Source organism: Eublepharis macularius, chromosome 19, assembly GCF_028583425.1.
Source record: "Eublepharis macularius isolate TG4126 chromosome 19, MPM_Emac_v1.0, whole genome shotgun sequence".
NCBI classification, from domain to species: domain Eukaryota; kingdom Metazoa; phylum Chordata; class Lepidosauria; order Squamata; family Eublepharidae; genus Eublepharis; species Eublepharis macularius.
The window spans coordinates 17,917,031-17,934,755 of NC_072808.1; the positions used below are offsets into that span (position 1 = coordinate 17,917,031).

General features: G+C 49.5%; 1 protein-coding gene across 2 annotated transcripts in view; it reads right to left on the reverse strand.

Moving 5' to 3' along the window:
- GRIPAP1 (GRIP1 associated protein 1) overlaps positions 1–17,725 on the reverse strand; it is a 73,761-nt gene that overhangs the window by 46,466 nt on the left and 9,570 nt on the right. The window contains exons 7-16 of one of the 2 annotated variants that reach the window (XM_055003429.1): positions 17,495–17,724; positions 16,492–16,539; positions 16,352–16,383; positions 15,481–15,528; positions 11,194–11,293; positions 10,036–10,113; positions 7,855–7,947; positions 4,092–4,226; positions 2,261–2,356; positions 1,197–1,409 (exon numbers count right to left, since the gene is read on the reverse strand). In XM_055003429.1, coding sequence (XP_054859404.1) covers positions 1,197–1,409; positions 2,261–2,356; positions 4,092–4,226; positions 7,855–7,947; positions 10,036–10,113; positions 11,194–11,293; positions 15,481–15,528; positions 16,352–16,383; positions 16,492–16,539; positions 17,495–17,724 — 1,073 coding nt within the window. The remainder of the gene's footprint in view (positions 1–1,196; positions 1,410–2,260; positions 2,357–4,091; positions 4,227–7,854; positions 7,948–10,035; positions 10,114–11,193; positions 11,294–15,480; positions 15,529–16,351; positions 16,384–16,491; positions 16,540–17,494; position 17,725) is intronic. The other variant, XM_055003430.1, reaches the window with a different exon arrangement.

Consider the following 17,725-nt stretch of genomic DNA (forward strand, 5'->3'; position numbering starts at 1 on the left):
GAGGACAGAAAGGAGGGGTATACATTTTGTAGAGTAAATAAATAAACATAAGGCATATCTATGGGAGACCTCCAACGAAGACTGGGGTCACAGAGGCAGGCAACGGCAAACCACCTCTTTTAGGCTCTTGCCATGAAAACCCCACCAGGGGTCACCGTGAGTCAGCTGTGACTTGAGGGCAGGGTTTCATTTCCATGAGACAGAACCGAGGAACCGGCTTTTGCACTATGACACAATACTTTTAATTTGCAAAGTGCTGCACAAAGGGTTCGATCCAGCAGAAGACTGACACTGACACGGAGTCAGAGTGTTGGTTTACTGTGGCAGCGGCTGCAGATTCTGACTGCCAGCTGTTCTCTTTCCAGGGTCTCAGGTGGCAATCTTTCACATCACCTGCCCAGGGATCAAACTTGGGACGTCCTGCACGCAAGGCCAATGCTCTGCCACCGAGCCACGGTCCCTCCCAACGGAAGGGGGGTGTTTTATGCCTCCACTCTTGCCACAGATCTCCGACTTCCCTAGGAGCAGCGTTTTGGGGGTATTCTGGGCTGCAGCAGCAGGAATGGAGGTAAGGAAGTGGAGATTTTCCACCGGAGCCAGGCCCATGTTCTCTTTGCATTTGTCTCACAACCAAGGTGGTCCATTGCTGATCGCTTGTAGCACATAGAACTCAACAGGGCTCATTTCGAGGGGGAATGCGCAGGAACGCAGTTCCGGCAGTTCCCCAACGAGGTCACATGACAGGTGGCCCTGCCCACCTGACTCTCTGCCATTTGGGGTCCATTTTGGCCTGAATTGGGGCCGAAACAGACTGGATTGGGCCTCTGACGGGTGGTGGATCACTCTCCCACTCAGCAGCAGCCCGATCCTGACCATTTTGGGCCCCTCTTCAGCCATTTTCAGCCCCTTTTAACCATTTTGGGCCCAATTTCGGCCCTGAATGGCCAGGATTGGGTCCAAAACAGCCATGATAGGTGATGTCAGGGGGTGTGGCATATGCAAATCAGTTATGCCAATGACACATTTCTGGTGCTGACAAGGGGCGTGACATATGCTAATGAGTTATGCTAATGAGTTATGCTAATGAGTTCCTCCCGCTCTTTTTCTACAAAATGACCCCTGGAATTCAGCCCCCTGGGAAGCAACATGAGCCGGACCCCTCCGGCCCACAGCTTTGCAGGGCGGGCCAGGCGTACCTTCTCTTCCTTGAGCTGACCTCGCAGCTCGTCCTCCTGCCGCTTCTTGTGCTCATGCAGCTCCCGCAACTCCCGCTCGTAGCGTGCCCGCACCGCCAGCACCTCCTTCTCATGCTGCAGCCGGAGGTCGCCCAGCTCCTCCTTGTGGCGGCCCTTTTCCTGCTGGGTCTCAATGGCCATCTCGTCAAGCATGGCTTTGCGTTTCTCTGCCGTCTGGAAAGCAGGCACGGGCCAGAGGGGTCAGCGATCGCTCCCACACCGAGCGGACGGACACAGTGACCACCGCCACCACCACCACGGGACCTCGGCACGCAGCCAAGGAGACGGAGGTTCTGCAAAGCTTTTGGCTGCCCCTTAGGAGGGCTGAGTTAATTTCCTGGAGTCAGGAAAAGACAAATCAGGAGCTACCCAAATGGGAACGACATTTAGATAGGGAAGCGCAAGTGACCCCCGTGTGATCAGGACATGCATAATAGGAATCTTGAAAGCCTCTGTTTAAAAAAATTAGGAGATACAGAGTAAGTTTCCGGCCTTCATAGCTCTAGAGAAACTGGGCAGATTCTAATGAAGAAACCAAAGCACACACCACCGCGGTTAGTCCGGAAAAACTACTTTAGTGCCCCGCAAAGATCTCATCGCTGGAACTTGCCCACAGTTTTTAGAATGCTTCGGAAGGAAAATCTGCATTTTGCATGGCAGAAAATAATAATATAATAATAATATTTGATTTATATAGGTCCTTCAGGACAACAACAGGCACTCAGAGCAGTTTACAAAGTATGTTATTATTATCCTCACGACAATCACCCTGAGAGGTGGGTGGGGCTGAGAGAGCTCTGGAAGAGCTGTGACTGACCTAGAGTAACCCAGCTGGCTTCATGTGAAAGAATGGGGAATTAAACCTGGCTCTCCGGATTAGAGTCCTGCCGCTCTTAACCATGACACTCCATCTAGAGTATCCAAGTTGCCCAGGGGAAAGGTGAGCTTGTAAGAATTTTTTAGTGAATGAATGAAGTGCCACAGGACTCTTCAGACAAGCAAGGCTGGCATGTCTCCCCACTGACCTTCCTGGCTTCATCAAGGTCTTGTAACAACCGTTCCTTCTCCTGCCCGAGTTCCTGCAGCTGCTCCAGGAGGCGCGTGTTGGCCCGGAGTGACTCCTAGGAAAGCAAGCAAAAGAATGTAAGAAGAGCTCTTGCCGGATCACACCATCTAACGTTGCACTCCTATTTCATAGAATCATAGAGTTGGAAGGGGCCTTACAGACCATGGCCCCTTTGATGCAACCCAGGATTGAATTGGCCTTTTTTGCCACCGCATCACACTGACTGCTCATATTTAGTTTACAGTCCACTCTTACCCCAAGATCTCTTTCGCATATACTACTGCCGCTACAGTGGCCCAGTGGAGAGCCACAAACAAGACACAGAGGCTTCACCAACATTACCCCTAGCTCTAGCATTCAAAGGTTTGCTGCTTCTGGATACGGAGGCTCCTTCAGTCACCATGACTAGTATCCCCGTCTCCCTCCATGAACCTGCTGAACCCCTTTAAAGCCACCTATGCTCATGGCCATCCATGGGCAGTTAGTTCCACAGTTTAATCAAAAAGAGTCCCGTAGCACCTTTAAGACTAACCAATTTTATTGTAGCATAAGTTTTCGAGAATCAAGTTCTCTTCATCAGATGCATGGTACAGAAACTGGTCATATATTTGACCAGTTTCTGTACCATGCATCTGACGAAGAGAACCTGATTCTCGAAAACTTATGCTACAATAAAATTGGTTAGTCTTAAAGGTGCTACGGGACTCTTTTTGATTTTGCTACCACAGACTAACACAGCTAACTCCTCTGCATCTACTTCCACAGTTTAATTACTTGTTGAGTAAACAAGGATTTCCTTTAGGCTGTCCTGAAACTATTGCCCAACAATTTCATTGGGTACCCCCCCCAGAGATAATTTAATGCATAACTTTATAAGCCTCTACCATGTCCCCTGTCTGCCATGTTTTTTTCCAAATTAAAAAAAGGTCCAAACTCTTCAGCCTTTCTTAACCAGTGTAGTGAAAATTACCGAGACAGCATGTGAAGCACTCTAGGCAATAAAAAGCACAAGATACAGGCAACCAAATCTTTTAACCGCCCTGTTGTGCTTACTATCCTAGAGAGGTAAAAAGGTGGGGCTTCCACCACCCCCCCCAGCCTGGGTACCTAATGGGATTAGTTACCCTTTAACACCCTTTCAACTACCTCTTTCACAAAGACTAGCTACAAGAATCCCTGAGTGCTCAGGTCCACAAAAGCACTAATTATTTCGGACTTATTCAGTTCGGATAGAGGGCCTGTACTCTTGCAGAAGCACTCAAACATCTCAAAAGAGATCTGGGGACAGGAAGAAAGAGAAAGCACAAAAGGGGACAAGAGAGTCAGGGGGGGGCACAAGGAAGGCAAAGGCGGCCCAGAACAGTGAGAAAAGGGGGACATGAAAGACCCTGAGAAGGATTTCATAGGCAACGACTGCAGGGAAATAAACTGACATGCTGCAAAAGGGATTCAAGAGGGATGAACTGGAAAGGAAGAGGAGGACTAGGGGGGGCTACAAAGAGGTAAAAAGAACCGGGATGGCGAAGAGAAGCCTCGAAGGCTGGCCGGGAAGCAGGGCTCAGGCTATCAAGTGTTACCTTCTTGCTGCCGCTTGTTCTGTGAGCAGCAAGAGTTCCACCACTGGCCATTTTGCATACTGTGTTGGGAAGGGGAGAGGGGAGGAAACAGCGAGTGGTGCCAGGTGCTTCCTCCTCCCCCTGCCGTAAAACATGAAAGCAGCTCCAGCAAACGAGTTTGCCCGTAGGACCGCAGGAAGCCCCCTCCCTCCGGTCCTGGAGACCCCGGCCCACCTGCAGTTGGGTGTTGAGGTCGTCCCGCTGAGCAGCCAGCGCCGCCTCCTCGCTCTGAAGCTGCTGCAACTCGGCCCCCAAGGCGGCCGCCTGATCTCGCATCAGATTCATCTCTTGGGTCTTGGAGGTCTGGATCTATGGGGCAAGCATGAAGAGGGGGAGAGGGAGAGAGAAGCGTCAGGGCCAAGTTTGCCATTTAGGGTTCTCCAGACCTGGAAAGGGCTCCAAGTTCCCTGCTCCCGTGGCTAGGAAGCCAGGCCTCCACTTCACATTCAAAGTGCCACTTCCTCTCCCACGTCTCAACATGATTTTCAAGACCAACGGAGGGTGTCCTCTTCGTATCACGCATGAAGCTGCCTTACACTGCATCAGACCACTGGTCCATCAAGGTCAGCATTGTCTACTCAGACTGGTGCTGGCTCTCCGGGATCTCAGGAGGAGGTCTTTACCCTCACCTACCTGCTGGCCGTTTTAGCTGAAGAAGCCAAAGATTAAACATGGTCACCAAACAGACGGTGTGCAACTGAGCCACGGCCCCTTCCTGCCACCTGAGCATCAAATCACGTGCTGCTCCAGCACTCTGCAAGTCCCCTTCTTTCTAGACAGCCCGAGCATCAGCATCTTCTGCAGTGCACATCCTTATTCTCACCCCACCACTTGCCACGAGTCAGCAGTAGGGAGGACTCCTCAGGGGACGAGGAGCCCCGTGCAGCCAGCCTTGAACTACCAGGACTCCTCAGGAGAAGGGGAGCGAACAGAAGCTGACCGGAAGGGGATCGACAGGCACAACCAACAGCTGGGGCACAGCCAACAACCTCTAGCTCTGATCCGGCAGCTGAAATCCAGACAGCTGGCCCCAGCCCCCCCGTTTCACCTCCACCCTTAAGAGCGCCGTGGATGGAAGCTGAGAACTGAAGTGCAGGCAAGGAGGCAAAGTGCCTGCTTCCTGAGCTGGCGCCAGCTGCTCTCTGATGAAGAGGAGGAGGAGCTGCGGGATCCTTTCCCAAGCAATGGGCTGCATGAGTGGTCCTTAGCCCTGGGGCTATAAAACCAGCCAAGAGAAGCTGCTGGGCGTGGATGTGACATGCACAATCGCTGTGAAGCCGTTCCCTCTGCCTTGCCTTGCCTGTTTCCTGAAAGCCTGACCTCGGACTGCCTGACTTTGCCTACCCTGATTGCTGGAACCCCGATCTTGGACTGAACAACCACGCCTTGCCTAACCCCTGGAGTCCCAGCCTTGGACTGTGCGTTGGAGCCCAGTCCGCCTCCCAGCCCCAGTACCGGGAACCTGCAGGCCAGTGCACCACTGTCTCCTTTCACTGGAACCTCGCTATACAAAACTGTTCATTCTGCATTGTATATGCTTGTGAGAGACCGTAAGTGCAACTTGGGCTGAGTGCAGATATAACATGCCCAAATCAATTCAATTCAGCAACCTTTATTGGCATTACATCCATGTTAACAAAAACACTCGATCCAACCAGAACTCAGTCTACAGGTACACAACTCGCCTCATAGATGCAAGATACAAAACATGCCCAAATCTCTATACAGGCTAGACCTTCTCCAGGCTTAACGACACGTGGGTCCCAATGATCCTTTAATAAACCAGCGTGTCCATGCACGGGCTGAAAAATTACTTGCACACGGCAATGCAGAATTACAAACGTTAGTAAATGAAAAAGAAATGTCAAATGGGATTTTTTTAAAAATCGGGAATCCCTGCCATGAACTTCTCAACACTGAGCTGCACAAATATGCCCACCTCTAATAAATGTTGCGCCACTTAAAAGGCACTGGTGACTGGTAATTACACAGCGACATTAAACAGAACATTTTGCAATACCTCCCTTCCCTTCATCAGCCATGGAAAGTGAAGGCTCTTATGTCCATCTGACGGGTTTTTAAAAAGTGGCCGATGAAACAAGACTCTACCACTACCACGCTCATGAGGTTAAGGCCACTGATTAAACATGGTTGCTGTTTAGAATTTCTCATGAGACTTCCCTCCACATTCTTGTAATATCTTATTAATATCTTGAACCACAGGTGCCCCAGAGGCAGGAAGGCCTGGCTGCAGTACAGTCCGGCCCGCATCTGTTTCCTTTTCTCTAGCTGCACTCCTGCAACTCTCCGATTCACTAAACCAGAAGTCAAAAACATCACCCCCAAGGCACCAGGAAGGAGCGACATGGTGACAGAGGAACACTGTCATACTTTGGACTTGGTGGCACAGAAATAGGTTGGCCTCCACCGCTCTAAGCAATCTCTTATCTGTGCCAACAGGTATAACCGCTTGAAGGTCTGTCTCTTGGATGAACTAGTGACTGGTGCCTTCCGTATAATGACTTTAATTTTTTGTCTTGATTATGTTTTGTGGTGTTTTTTGGTTTGGCATAGTCCATGTTAGTTTAGTGAAAAAACCATTGTGACTTAATTTCTCTGACTCTACGGATATCTGTACGGTTTATGAGTATTTACTCCTCTTCTGAGGAAGACTCTGAAACAAGTGATAATCCGGAAGCTCGTCAAGAAGGAGGAAGACTTAAGGACAGTCCTTGAGGACATTTGAAGTATTTGGATTTAACATTATGGGTTGGAGTTTTATCTGATTGTACATGAATTACATTCATCTTAATATAATCTAACTTGATGATCTGGTTGGAACTTGGACACATATGCTGATTGGGTTGTCTATATTGCAAGCTGGCTAAGTTTCCTATAATATTTGATAAGAATAAATTTGGTTGTATTGTAATTATTAATTTCTTGCATTTAGCGACCTTTACCACAGTGTTTTTCTGGTAACTTACACCAGGGATAAGCAACCAGACACTCAATCCCCTGAAAGTATCCAATCTAACTCCCAACACACAGTCCCTGATACTCCACACATTTAGTGTTCACTGACCTCTGCTCACTTTCTCCCTAGGCGAGAGGCAGGTAAAGGGCTTTTCAACCCTTTCTCTTGCAGCATGAACAACAGGAGATGTTGGCAGAGCCAGCGCTCCAGAACATAATCTAGGATGCAGAGAAATGGTAGAGACCTTCTGATACCCTAAAGGAAGGGCCTTAAGAGAGACCCAAGTCTCTGTGGTTGAAGATACTGGAAGGAAGGTTGAGAGTAAAAGACTTTTTGTCTGTGAGCTAAGCTGCAAGTGACACCACACACGTGTTTTTTAACATGTCGGGGATGCAATTTTACCTGGGAACTGTGATTGAAAACAGTGTTGTGTCCCTAGTGCAGAGAGGCGGAAAAGGGGAAGAGCTTTTCAAAGGCAGTTTTCAAAGACAGAGCTGCATGAGATCGCTGCGAGAGAGGAACTTTGCAATTGTTTTCTTGCAATCTCAACCGAGAAAAGAATACAGGGCCCTGTCCCTAGAGCCGGGAGGCAGGGGAGGGGAAGAGCTAACAGTTCATCTCTCCATTGAGACTGCAAGAAAAGAATTGCAAAGTTCCTCTCCCCCGGCGATCTCGTGCAGCTCTGTCTTTGAAAAGCTATTCCCCTACCCTGCCTCCCCATGCTAGTTTTCAACTACAGTTCCCAGGCAAAGTTGCATCCCCAACAGGTTAAAAAACACGTGTCTGGTGTCACTTGTAGCTTAGCTCTGGGTCTCATCTTGCAGGGGAACAGGTGGGCTTACTCGACATTCCAGTCTGTCAGCATCTGCTGCACCGAAAATATGCCACTGCAATTTCTGGCACCACCCGCTATGCCCTTTGATCACACTGCTGCCATGGGGGAGGGGAGGTGTCTAGTACCTGTTCTAATGCTGCCAGGTTCGTTCTCAGGGCGTCGTTTTCAGACAAAATGCTCTCAACTTGTTCCTGGCTCTCTGCACTTTGGCAAGCAACCTGATGTCCCAACAAGGTACGGGAGGAGCAGGGGAAAGGAACCAGAGACAGAGAAAGAGAGAAGAGAGAAAGAGAAAAGGAAAGATTACTAACACGAAGCAGAACAAGTAGAAAGCAGTACAGCCCCAAGAGATTTTTTTTTAAAAGAAAAGGCAGTCTTATTTTGCTTGGAAATAAAATTGGAAAAATTACTGTGAATTGCATGTTTTTAAAAAAGACAAAACATATTTTAAATAGAGGTTAAGAAAGACATAGTTATTAAAAACTTAAGCACTGAAGTAGAAGAAGAGTTGAGAAATGCAAATTAAGAGAGGGGAAAAGCCCGTCTGGAATTTAGAGGGCTAAGAAAAGAAAGGTGTAATTCAAACAGGAAGTGAGTCACGGTATGTTAGGGGTTCCAAAGGACAACCAGTCATCCCCCCCCCCCCCACACACACACACTAGACCCTGATGTTTATGATGATAAAGCTCCTGCTTGTTACTCAACAGGTAACTTCAAACGCCCACCTGCATGGATCTGGGGGTTGGGAACACACAATGCAGTTCTGGTTTCACACAAAGCCCCTGTGAGGGATCTTAAATGCCGCTGAAACTGAAGTAGCGTGATGTGAAGCTCGACTGCTGGTGGTCTCTACCCCAACTCTATCTGACCAACTTAACCTGAGTGGCTTCTGAATGTAACAAGTTCGGTACCCATAAGGAAAACAGAAAAAGAGCAGTAACTTTTTACTTACTCCCTAGGATAGGAAATAAGGGGGTTCTGACAAGGGGACAGAAACTATTTTCAGGTGTAACAGTCTTGCTGGGCCCATTCATTTTAAGTATGCATGTGTTATGCGCTGACAAGTCACTTCTGACATGGCAACCCAATGAATGAAAGACCTCCAAAATGTCCTATCACTAACAGACTTGCTCAGATCTTGCAAATAGGAGGGCATGGCTTCTTTGATTGAGTCTTGTTTTAGGTCCGTAAAGAAAATGGCTTTTCTGTTCAAACCGTGACCATCTTAAAATCTTTGGTTCAGGAGAGAAGGCCTGGGAGAGTTTACAGAGCTTGCTAGCAGACCAGTACACAGCGACCTTCGAGATAAGAGATGACTTGTTAGCAGAGCTTCTATGGCACAGCTTTGGACCAATTGGATTGGTTTAGTTTCTGCCCGCTTCCATGCTGCGACTATCCCCCCAGCAGTGGCTTGGCTTCACCAGAGCATTTCCACGAACAGAAGGGCTTCCACCCACACAGCTCAACTTTTAAGGACCAGACTGTAAAACTCTATCCCAACAATATTTTAAACAAAAAGCTCCTGACATCCCAACAACACTGGAAATGGTAAAGGATTCCTCCAAGCAATTTTAAGATCTTTAATGTTGAAACTCTTTAATAAAGAAACTGAAAAGTGATGTCAGATTTTTTTTAAAAAAAGAAGACAAGCCATGAAATCCTACACAGAGTTACTCCAGGCTAAGCCCATTGGGCTTAGAATGTTACTGAACAGGAAGTAAGATTTTACATGATTAATATGGAAATACCTGGAAAAAGCAGATACAAAACACATCATGAATCAATAGAAGGAAGCTGAGAAGAAATACAGGAAGTGAGACGAAGGTGAAGGAAAGAGACCAGAAGCCGATATACAATGCATAGGAGTGAAATAAACGAAAAACATGAACAAAGAAACCTCGGGGCAAAGCAAGGGAGGGGAGTCTACTAGCACAACCAGATTGAACTATGCAAAAGAAAGCCTGCAACATTCAGGAAGCTCCTAGTCCTTATGACTGGAAAGATATGCTTGGAAGCAACGGAGCTGAGATCTCAGCCGCTGGGTGGTCCATATAAGCTTTCCAGCAAAATCTGGACTGTTTGGCGGAATAATTTTAATTATGCTTTGCTTTGATACGGAGTCCCTGCCGCCCTGTCCGTAAGGACATTTACGAACAGAGGGATGCATCGCTCTAACGTACAGGCACGATGCGAGAAGAACGCGTGCCTGCCTCGCTGTTGCATTTTCGTACAGTGGCACTTTGCTACAGACCCAAGACTCTCCACCCAAGAGCTCTTCCCCGAAAAACAAGAGGGTGAACGCTCACCTGATCCTGTAGAGCTTGCAGGGCCACTTCGTGTTCTTTTCGGCAGCTTTGCAGTTGGTCCTTTAATTCTGAGCAGCCCTGCAAAGGGGAGGAGGAGCACATTTGTCAAGGAGCAGGACCCCGGGGCAAGGCTTTGCCTATGAGACACAGCCAGGGGTAGAGAAGGGCAGACAAGCTGAGCAGCAGGACGCTGGCTGATGCCCAACAAATGAGAGAGGGAGGGGAGAGACCGGGGCTTCTCTCTCTGCTTTGTGGTGTTTTCTCTTAGCCACAGGGAAGGAAAGAAGATGCCCCATCTTCACCGGGTGCATCCCGCTATATACTGCCTTGGTCAGGCCTCACCCGGAGTACTGTGTGCAGTTCGGGAGGCCTCGCTTCAAAAGGGATGTGGGCAATTTTGGAATGGGTGCAGAGAAAGGAGAACAACCAGGATGATCGGAGACCTGGAGCCCAAGCTCTGCGAGGAGAGACTGAGGGACCTGGGAATGTTCAGCTCAGAAACATGATTGGTCTCTTAAAGAGTGTTTAAAAGGCTGTCACTTAGAGGAGGGAAGGGAGCCGTTCCTGTGGGCAACAGAGGAGAGGACTCGAAACAATGGGTTTAATTTACAGGGGAGAAGGTACTGGCAGGACGTTAGGAAAAACTTCCTCATGTTAAGGGTAATTCAGCAGTGGAATCGGCTCCTCCTCGTTGGCAGTCTTCAAGGAGCAGCTGGACGAACACTTGTCGGGGATGCTTTAGGCTGATCCTGCACTGGGCAGGGGGTTGGACTAGGTGGTCTGTAAGATCCCTTCCAACTCTATGATTCTATGATGATCTATACTACCAATTTAACTGCCATGGCTTTCCCCAAGGAATGCTGGGAAGGGTAGTTTTGTGAGGGCACAGAGAATTATCTGGTGGAGACCCCACAGCTCTTTGACAGAAATGCACGTCTCAAGGTTCCTCAACGGAAGTTGAGACAACTAAGCACTGCAACGCATACCAAGCTGAGATTCGAACCCAGCCCTCCCATAACCTAGAACACTCTCCGCTGGTTTTCCTGTGACGAGAGAAAATCAACTCCCCCTTTTCACCCCCGAAGCCCAGCCAGAGCGCTGGAACCCAGGACTTGGTTCCCCCAGGGTGATAATCTCTCCAGGAAGAACAGATCTTACCTGGTTTGCCGTCTGCAGCTCCTGCTGCAGCTTCTGGTTCCGAACTTGCAGGGATTTGAGCTCGTCCTCCTTCCGCTGCTGGATCTCTTCAATTTTGGTCCTGGGGACGAGGTGCAATTCAAGTTAGTTGTCCCCGATTTCTCTCCAAGTTCCCCTTTATGCTGGTAAGGCATCCTCAGAACAGCACTAATCTCCATGTCTTTACTGTTCAGATTCTCCCCTCTCCCCAGCCTGCCATTCTCTCTGCAGGGCTGCTTCCTGCAGAGAAGTAAGCACTTCTTCCTCTTGCACCAAGCATCTCTCCGGCACCCACTTCTTTTGCTGAGCTTCTCCTGAACACCATATACACTCTTTCCACCCATCCTGTCCTGCTCTCAGAGATGAATGCACCCAACAACACACACACAAAAGGGTTAACGTCACAATGGAATTCTGCACCCAGCCGGTGCAAATTCCGTATCAAGGAAGGCTGAATGTGAAACGGTTACACCTTGTTCAAACTGTGAGAAATTGGTATCATTGCTCCCTTTCTTTGCAGAAGCTATTTGGCAGCTGTTCCCTGTTGCACATCCTTCACTCTTTGGTAGGCATTAGGAGGGGTCAGGAGAACGGGAAGCCATCCTTGACCCTCCAGAAACCTCATTCAGCCGCATTATGGGCACCTGAAGTTTCACCAGCCACTGGCCACCCACTTTCCAGTTGTCCTTCTCAGCATAAGAACTGGAAACTTGCTTTTTTTAAAAAAAGTTCCCTGAGATTCCCAGGGAACTAACCTCTCACATCACGTGTTTTTCTTGCATTGCTGCAGAACTGCTGCCTGGCTGCCCTCCCCATCTGTCTTTCCTGCCCTAGTCCTTGCCATTTTCTTGTGTGGCAAGACTGTATCCTTTCTATGCCCTGTAACAGAGCTGACAAACCGGGTGGAAAACCACAACTGAAGGAGAAAACAATCTATGTAGTGAGAACTATATCAATATGAAATTTGCTTATCAATATAGTAGACATCTGTTCAGTATAAGCCACCATTATTCTTTAATATTTGTGATTCTGCTGCACCTGTTGGATAACCATATGGTTCTTTGTTATCGTTAAGGAATATTGGTGGCTTATACTGTATCGTTGTCAGGGCTCATTTCGAAGGGGAACGCGCAGGAATGCAGTTCCAGCAGTTCCCCAAAGAGGTCACATGTCAGGTGGCCCCGTCCACCTAACTCAGCCATTTTGGGCCCATTTTGGCCTGGATTGGGGCCGAAATGGCCTGGATCAGGCCTCTGACGGGTGGCGGATCAAACTCCCGCTCATCAGCAGTCCGATCCTGACCATTTTGGGCCCCTTTTCAGCCCCTTTTTGCCATTTTGGGCCCAATTTAAGCCCTGAATGGCCAGGATTGGGTCCAAAACAGCCAGAATAGGTGATGTCAGGGGGTGTGGCATATGCAAATCAGTTGTACTAATGACACACTTCCAGTGATGGCAAGAAGTGTGGCATATGCTAATTAGTTATGCTAATGAGTTCCTCCAGCTCTTTTTCTACAAAATGACTCCTGACCGTTGTCATTCTTACATATGTGTCTACTATATTGATGTTTCTTTATGAATTTTGCATAGAGCACTCTGTTAACTAATGTTCACAGAAGAGCAAATTTCATACTGATGCAGTTCTCACTACATAGATTGTTTTCTCCTTCATTTGTGGTTTTCCACCCGATCTGTCAGTTTGATGGGTTTGGAGGAGCCTCCCCTTCTATTGTACCTGTAACAGAACCGGGCAGACCTTGGCCCAGCATTTGTCCCCACTGAGCTGTTGTTAATATATCAGAATCCTTACAGTCCCCCCCCCTTCCCCCCAAGCAAGAGCTTATACTCAGGATCTCGTATCAGGAGCCATCACGAAGATTCCTGATCTCGTGAGGTCAGACGGATGGCCGCTAGAGACAGGGCTTTCTCTGCGGTGGCCCCTCGCCTGCAGAATTTCCTTCCCTGCACCTCCTGGCCAGCCACCCATCTTCCGACTTCCACTTTCTCAGTGAAGATGTTTCCCCATTCCCCGGCTTTTGCCAATAAGCAGTTGGGTTCTCCTCGCTGCTCTTGCTTTTAACTGCCATTCTGCAGTTTCAAATTCTCTTAGCTGCTGCTCCCTCTCTGTATGTTTTAGGAACTGCTGATTATACTAACAAAAACAATCTAATTGTCTTAGGCTATTCCTGAACTGCTGGAAAGCTGCCTTCTGTTGCGAGGTAGAGCGTTTGTTTAAAACAAATGCATTTGGATTTCAAGCAGCCAAATACCCCTCTCTTTTTTTTAATGAAAGAAATGCTTCTGCATCTCAAGAGGACAAATGCTTGGGTCTATTCCCATCCCGGGAGGGGGGAGGAGGGGGGAGAAAACAGCATCCTAAAAGAACGAAATAAAAGAGAAAGAAAAGTAAGGCTGGCACGGCAAAGTTAGCCAGCCTGGCCTCCGGGAAGAGCACGAGCCCCTCTGCGGAAACTACCAGGAACTAAAAAACAACATGGGACGGTATCAGGACAATTCAGTCCCATACTTTTGGCCCATATAAGGGCCCTTCCTGGTCTGGCGAAAGGCAGCTGCGTTTCACAAGGCCAAGCCTGGCTTCCCTCTGTTTTAAAGGCACAGGTGCTCTTTTCCTGCTCTTCTCCTGCGGACACGGCTGACTCCTCTGGATCTTCTCCTGCCGTTTCCCAACTAAGTCTTGGACTGAAATGAGAGGACACCAAGGCTACAGGTAAGATAGCCACCGTGGCTCCTACAGGAAGCTCAGAAGGGGGAGACAGTCCCAGATAGGGCTGCTGCAGACCAGAGCACGGACTCCTCTTCACCGAACGAAGAAGCTGAAGCCCTGAGCACCTGGCACGGCCCTAGAGGGAGGCAGGCAAGACACCCCCAGGATCTCCCTTTGACACGTGTGGAGAGTCCCAAGGCAACGGGCCCAGTCTCTTGTTACGGGATGTATCCCTGCCTCCTTCCATGAATCCAGGTGCCCGCTCCTAGAGTAAGCTGCAGCCTTCCGGAGGTTTCTCTGCAACTGACTCCTCAACCCCACAGGGCCAAAAATGACCCCAAACCCATCGGGGCGCTCGCTGCAGTAACCAGGCGCAGTTCCTTTAAGATCTAATGGCCTGATCATAAAGAGGCGGGGCTTGTAGCTCCACCTCCTGGCAGGGGTATTTAAGGAACGCTCATCACTTCTGTTGAACGTTTAAGCAATTGTGCTGTGGGATGCCTGAAATGCGATGCCTAGAACTCTGCCTGGAGGGAATATACAGAGCAACACGGTAAGTATCAATACCAACAAAAACTAGTCCCCTGTGTAACAACAATGTCTCCCTATTTTATTTTTACATTAAATGTCTGATTCAACAAGAAGCTATACCACACATAACAGTCATGAAATAATATTCATACAGGCAAATGGCGGAAAATTGGAAAGTTAATGATTAGTTTGAAATGGTAGCTGCATGTATTTATGAGTGAGTATATCAACTGTGTTCTTTGAAAAAGAGTTTTATGAAACGGATTCAATGTGGATCTGGACCTTCCGTTAGAAAACTGATGTCACAGAATTATCAATGTACACCAAGAGAATACACCAAGGGTTAACTTGTAATCTGTGACTTACACAGTTTATTGGAACGAACCTACAGACTATGCCTGATTTCAGTCGGAATACAAGGCGAGCTTGACTTTGGATGGAAGGACTAGTGTACACATGGTGCTATAAAGCATTCGCACCTTAATATCTGCTGCAATAAGAATATAGCACTTGGAGCATGGTGCACTTTATGTATTGATATTTGAGCTTGTACAACGCCTGTATGAATATTATTTCATGACGGTTATGTGTGGTATAGCTTCCTGTTGAATCAGACATTTAATGTAAAAATAAAATAGGGAGACGTTGTTACACGGGGGACTAAGTTTTTGTTGGTATAGAACTCTGCCTGGAGCAGGGCCAAGCCCAACACACAGCTCTTGGACTCTACGAGATGCCCTTTTATCTGAGCCATCAGCTGGGAAGCTCAGCTGATTCCTCTGCAGAGCCAGCCTGCCTAGTGGGCCTTTCAACAACGCTACCACCCGGGACTCTGCGCCCTCCAGCTTCTCGCTTCCTACTGCGGCACGGCCACCTCCCCCTCCCCAGGAATCTCAGCATCATTGAAACAGAAAAGTTCCACTCCCAGGAGGTTCTCCTACAAGCTTGTCTGAGCACAGCAAGCGAGAATAGCCCTGGAGGCGGGCCGAGGGTCCTCCGATGCCAGCTTCGTACCGGCTGTCATTGTAGAGGGCTTCCTTTTCTGTCTGGAGCCGCAGGAAGCTGCGAAGAGGAAGAAGAGGGGTGGGTGGGACATAAGAGCACAGCAGGATAAAGACCAAAGGCTCACTCACTCGTCTGTGCGCTCTCTCTCTCTCTCTGCCTAATCTACCTTACAGGGCTGTTGTGAGAAAAGTGGAGTATGAGTGAAATAAATGAGTAAATATTCTATGAAAAAACTGAGATGGAGCAACGCAGCACACCAGATCTCAGCACACCTGCCTAGCAAGATGGGTCGCTGTGTTAGTCTGTCTGTAGCAGTAGAAAAGGGCAAGAGTCCAGTAGCACCTAGAAGGCTAACAAAAATTGTGGTAGGGTAGGAGCATCTTCATCTGAGCGGTGACTCAGGAAAGCTCACACCCTATTACAAATGCTGTTAGTCTTCTAGGTGCTACTGGTCTCTTGCCCTTTTCTACTGCCTAGCAAGAGACCCGAGGGGCAGGATCCAGACCAGATTTTCTGCCCAAGCAAGGCACTTCCGTCTGGGGTGCTGAATGCTCCTGCCTCTCTCCTCCCCCCCCCCCCACTGCAGCCCACTGATCTCTTCAAGGTGCTCTGTTCCCAGGGGACCCTCCGTAACAGCATGGCCGGCAAATTGGGGAGGTCTGCAGCACAAAGTGAGAACTGGCTAAAGTACCCCAACATTTCCGTTAGAGGAAACTTTTGCCTGGATCCAACCCATAGGTGCTGGCCCTCCAGGTTAAGGACAGCAAGGTGTATTCCTCAGCGGAGTCAATCAAGGATCCTGGCCCACATTTAAGAAAGAAAGAATCCCCATTCCTCGCTGGGGCGGAGTGGGGAGGGGCATCTCCCTCCATAGTCTTACCTCTCCTGTTTCTTCTTTAGTTTCTCAGCAAACTGTGTTGAGAGGAAAAAATAAGCTGTGAGTTCTCGCTGGCAACAGCTACTACCCATTTCGTCCCCCGCGAAGAATGGGGCGCCTCCCCCTGCCTCCTCTCCTCTTACCTTGCTGAGTTCTTGCTGCAGCCGGGACATCTCTGACGTTTTGGAGGCCTACAGGAAATGCAGAGGGAGTGTTATGCGGGGGGAGAGAAGCAGAACGGCAGACACATGCCTCAGACGGCAACGAAGCCCCCTGGACATCATCCCAGTAGCCCCCTCCCCCAAGCATCCTGCGGAGCAGGCCCGTACGGTGATGGCTGCCAAACTTTAGCAATTCAGTCGTAGCTACCAAGATGGCTGAAAGACGCGGCCTGCTTCCAACCTATTGCAATTTCACACAAAGAGAACTGGCTCAAAAGCCTTTTGTTTTCTCCCCATGTGATTGGAAAGGGGGGGGGTGCTGGTGGCTCTCTTTCTCAACTGCGACACTGCGCCCTTCTAAGGTGCCTGGAGCCAAGAGAGGTGACACAACAGGAGCCCACTGCTTAGACCACAGAGGCAGGGCCCCATCCGTTGCACTCCCCGATCCCTTGAGGTGCAGCAGACACATGGAAGCTTTAGGAAAAGGACAGCATGGATCAATCAGCTCCTTCTGCTGCCTGGGGAGAATTTGGGACCCAGAATCCTGCACACCAAGTTGAGTCCTGCTGCAGCCCCCTGACCCACCCTCAGGTTTCCCAGGAACAGAATCGACACTTTGCTGGCAGAAAAGAGGGATTTGAAAGGGGGCAGGGCAAGCTCTCTCCCCAAGCCACCCAATCAGAACGCAACGCAAGGGCTGGGATCCCTCGGTGATACAGGAATCGACCGGCATTGCCTGCTTGGGTCTGCGCTGCCGTCGCTGGAGAGGTCCAAGCCACGCCTGCAGTGAACGGCATCCCCTCCACAAAGGCAATGAAACCCCTCGACCTATCCTGGGAGAGGAGACAGAACAGCTGCTCCCCCTCCAGGCACCCCTGCAGCTTCCTGGCTGCTGAGCCTGCCCGGCCTCTGCTAGCCCAGGGGCCCCCTCATCTCTGCCAGCCCAGAGGCCCCCTCACCTCTGCCAGCCCAGGGCCCCCCTCACCTCGAGGCTCTGCAGCTGCTCCTTCAGGAGCCTCTTCTCTTCCCGTTCTGTCTGCCACTTTAGTTCCACCTCTGACAGCAGCTGCTGGGCCTGGGAGGCACTGCCCTCAGATGCCTGCGGCCCCACGCCCTCTTGCCCTGCAGGAGGGGCTTCCGTGGAGGCGTCCCCCTTCCCACCTCCTCTGTCTTCTGCCTGCCGGGCCACCTCCTTCTCATAGCGTTCCTGTAAAGC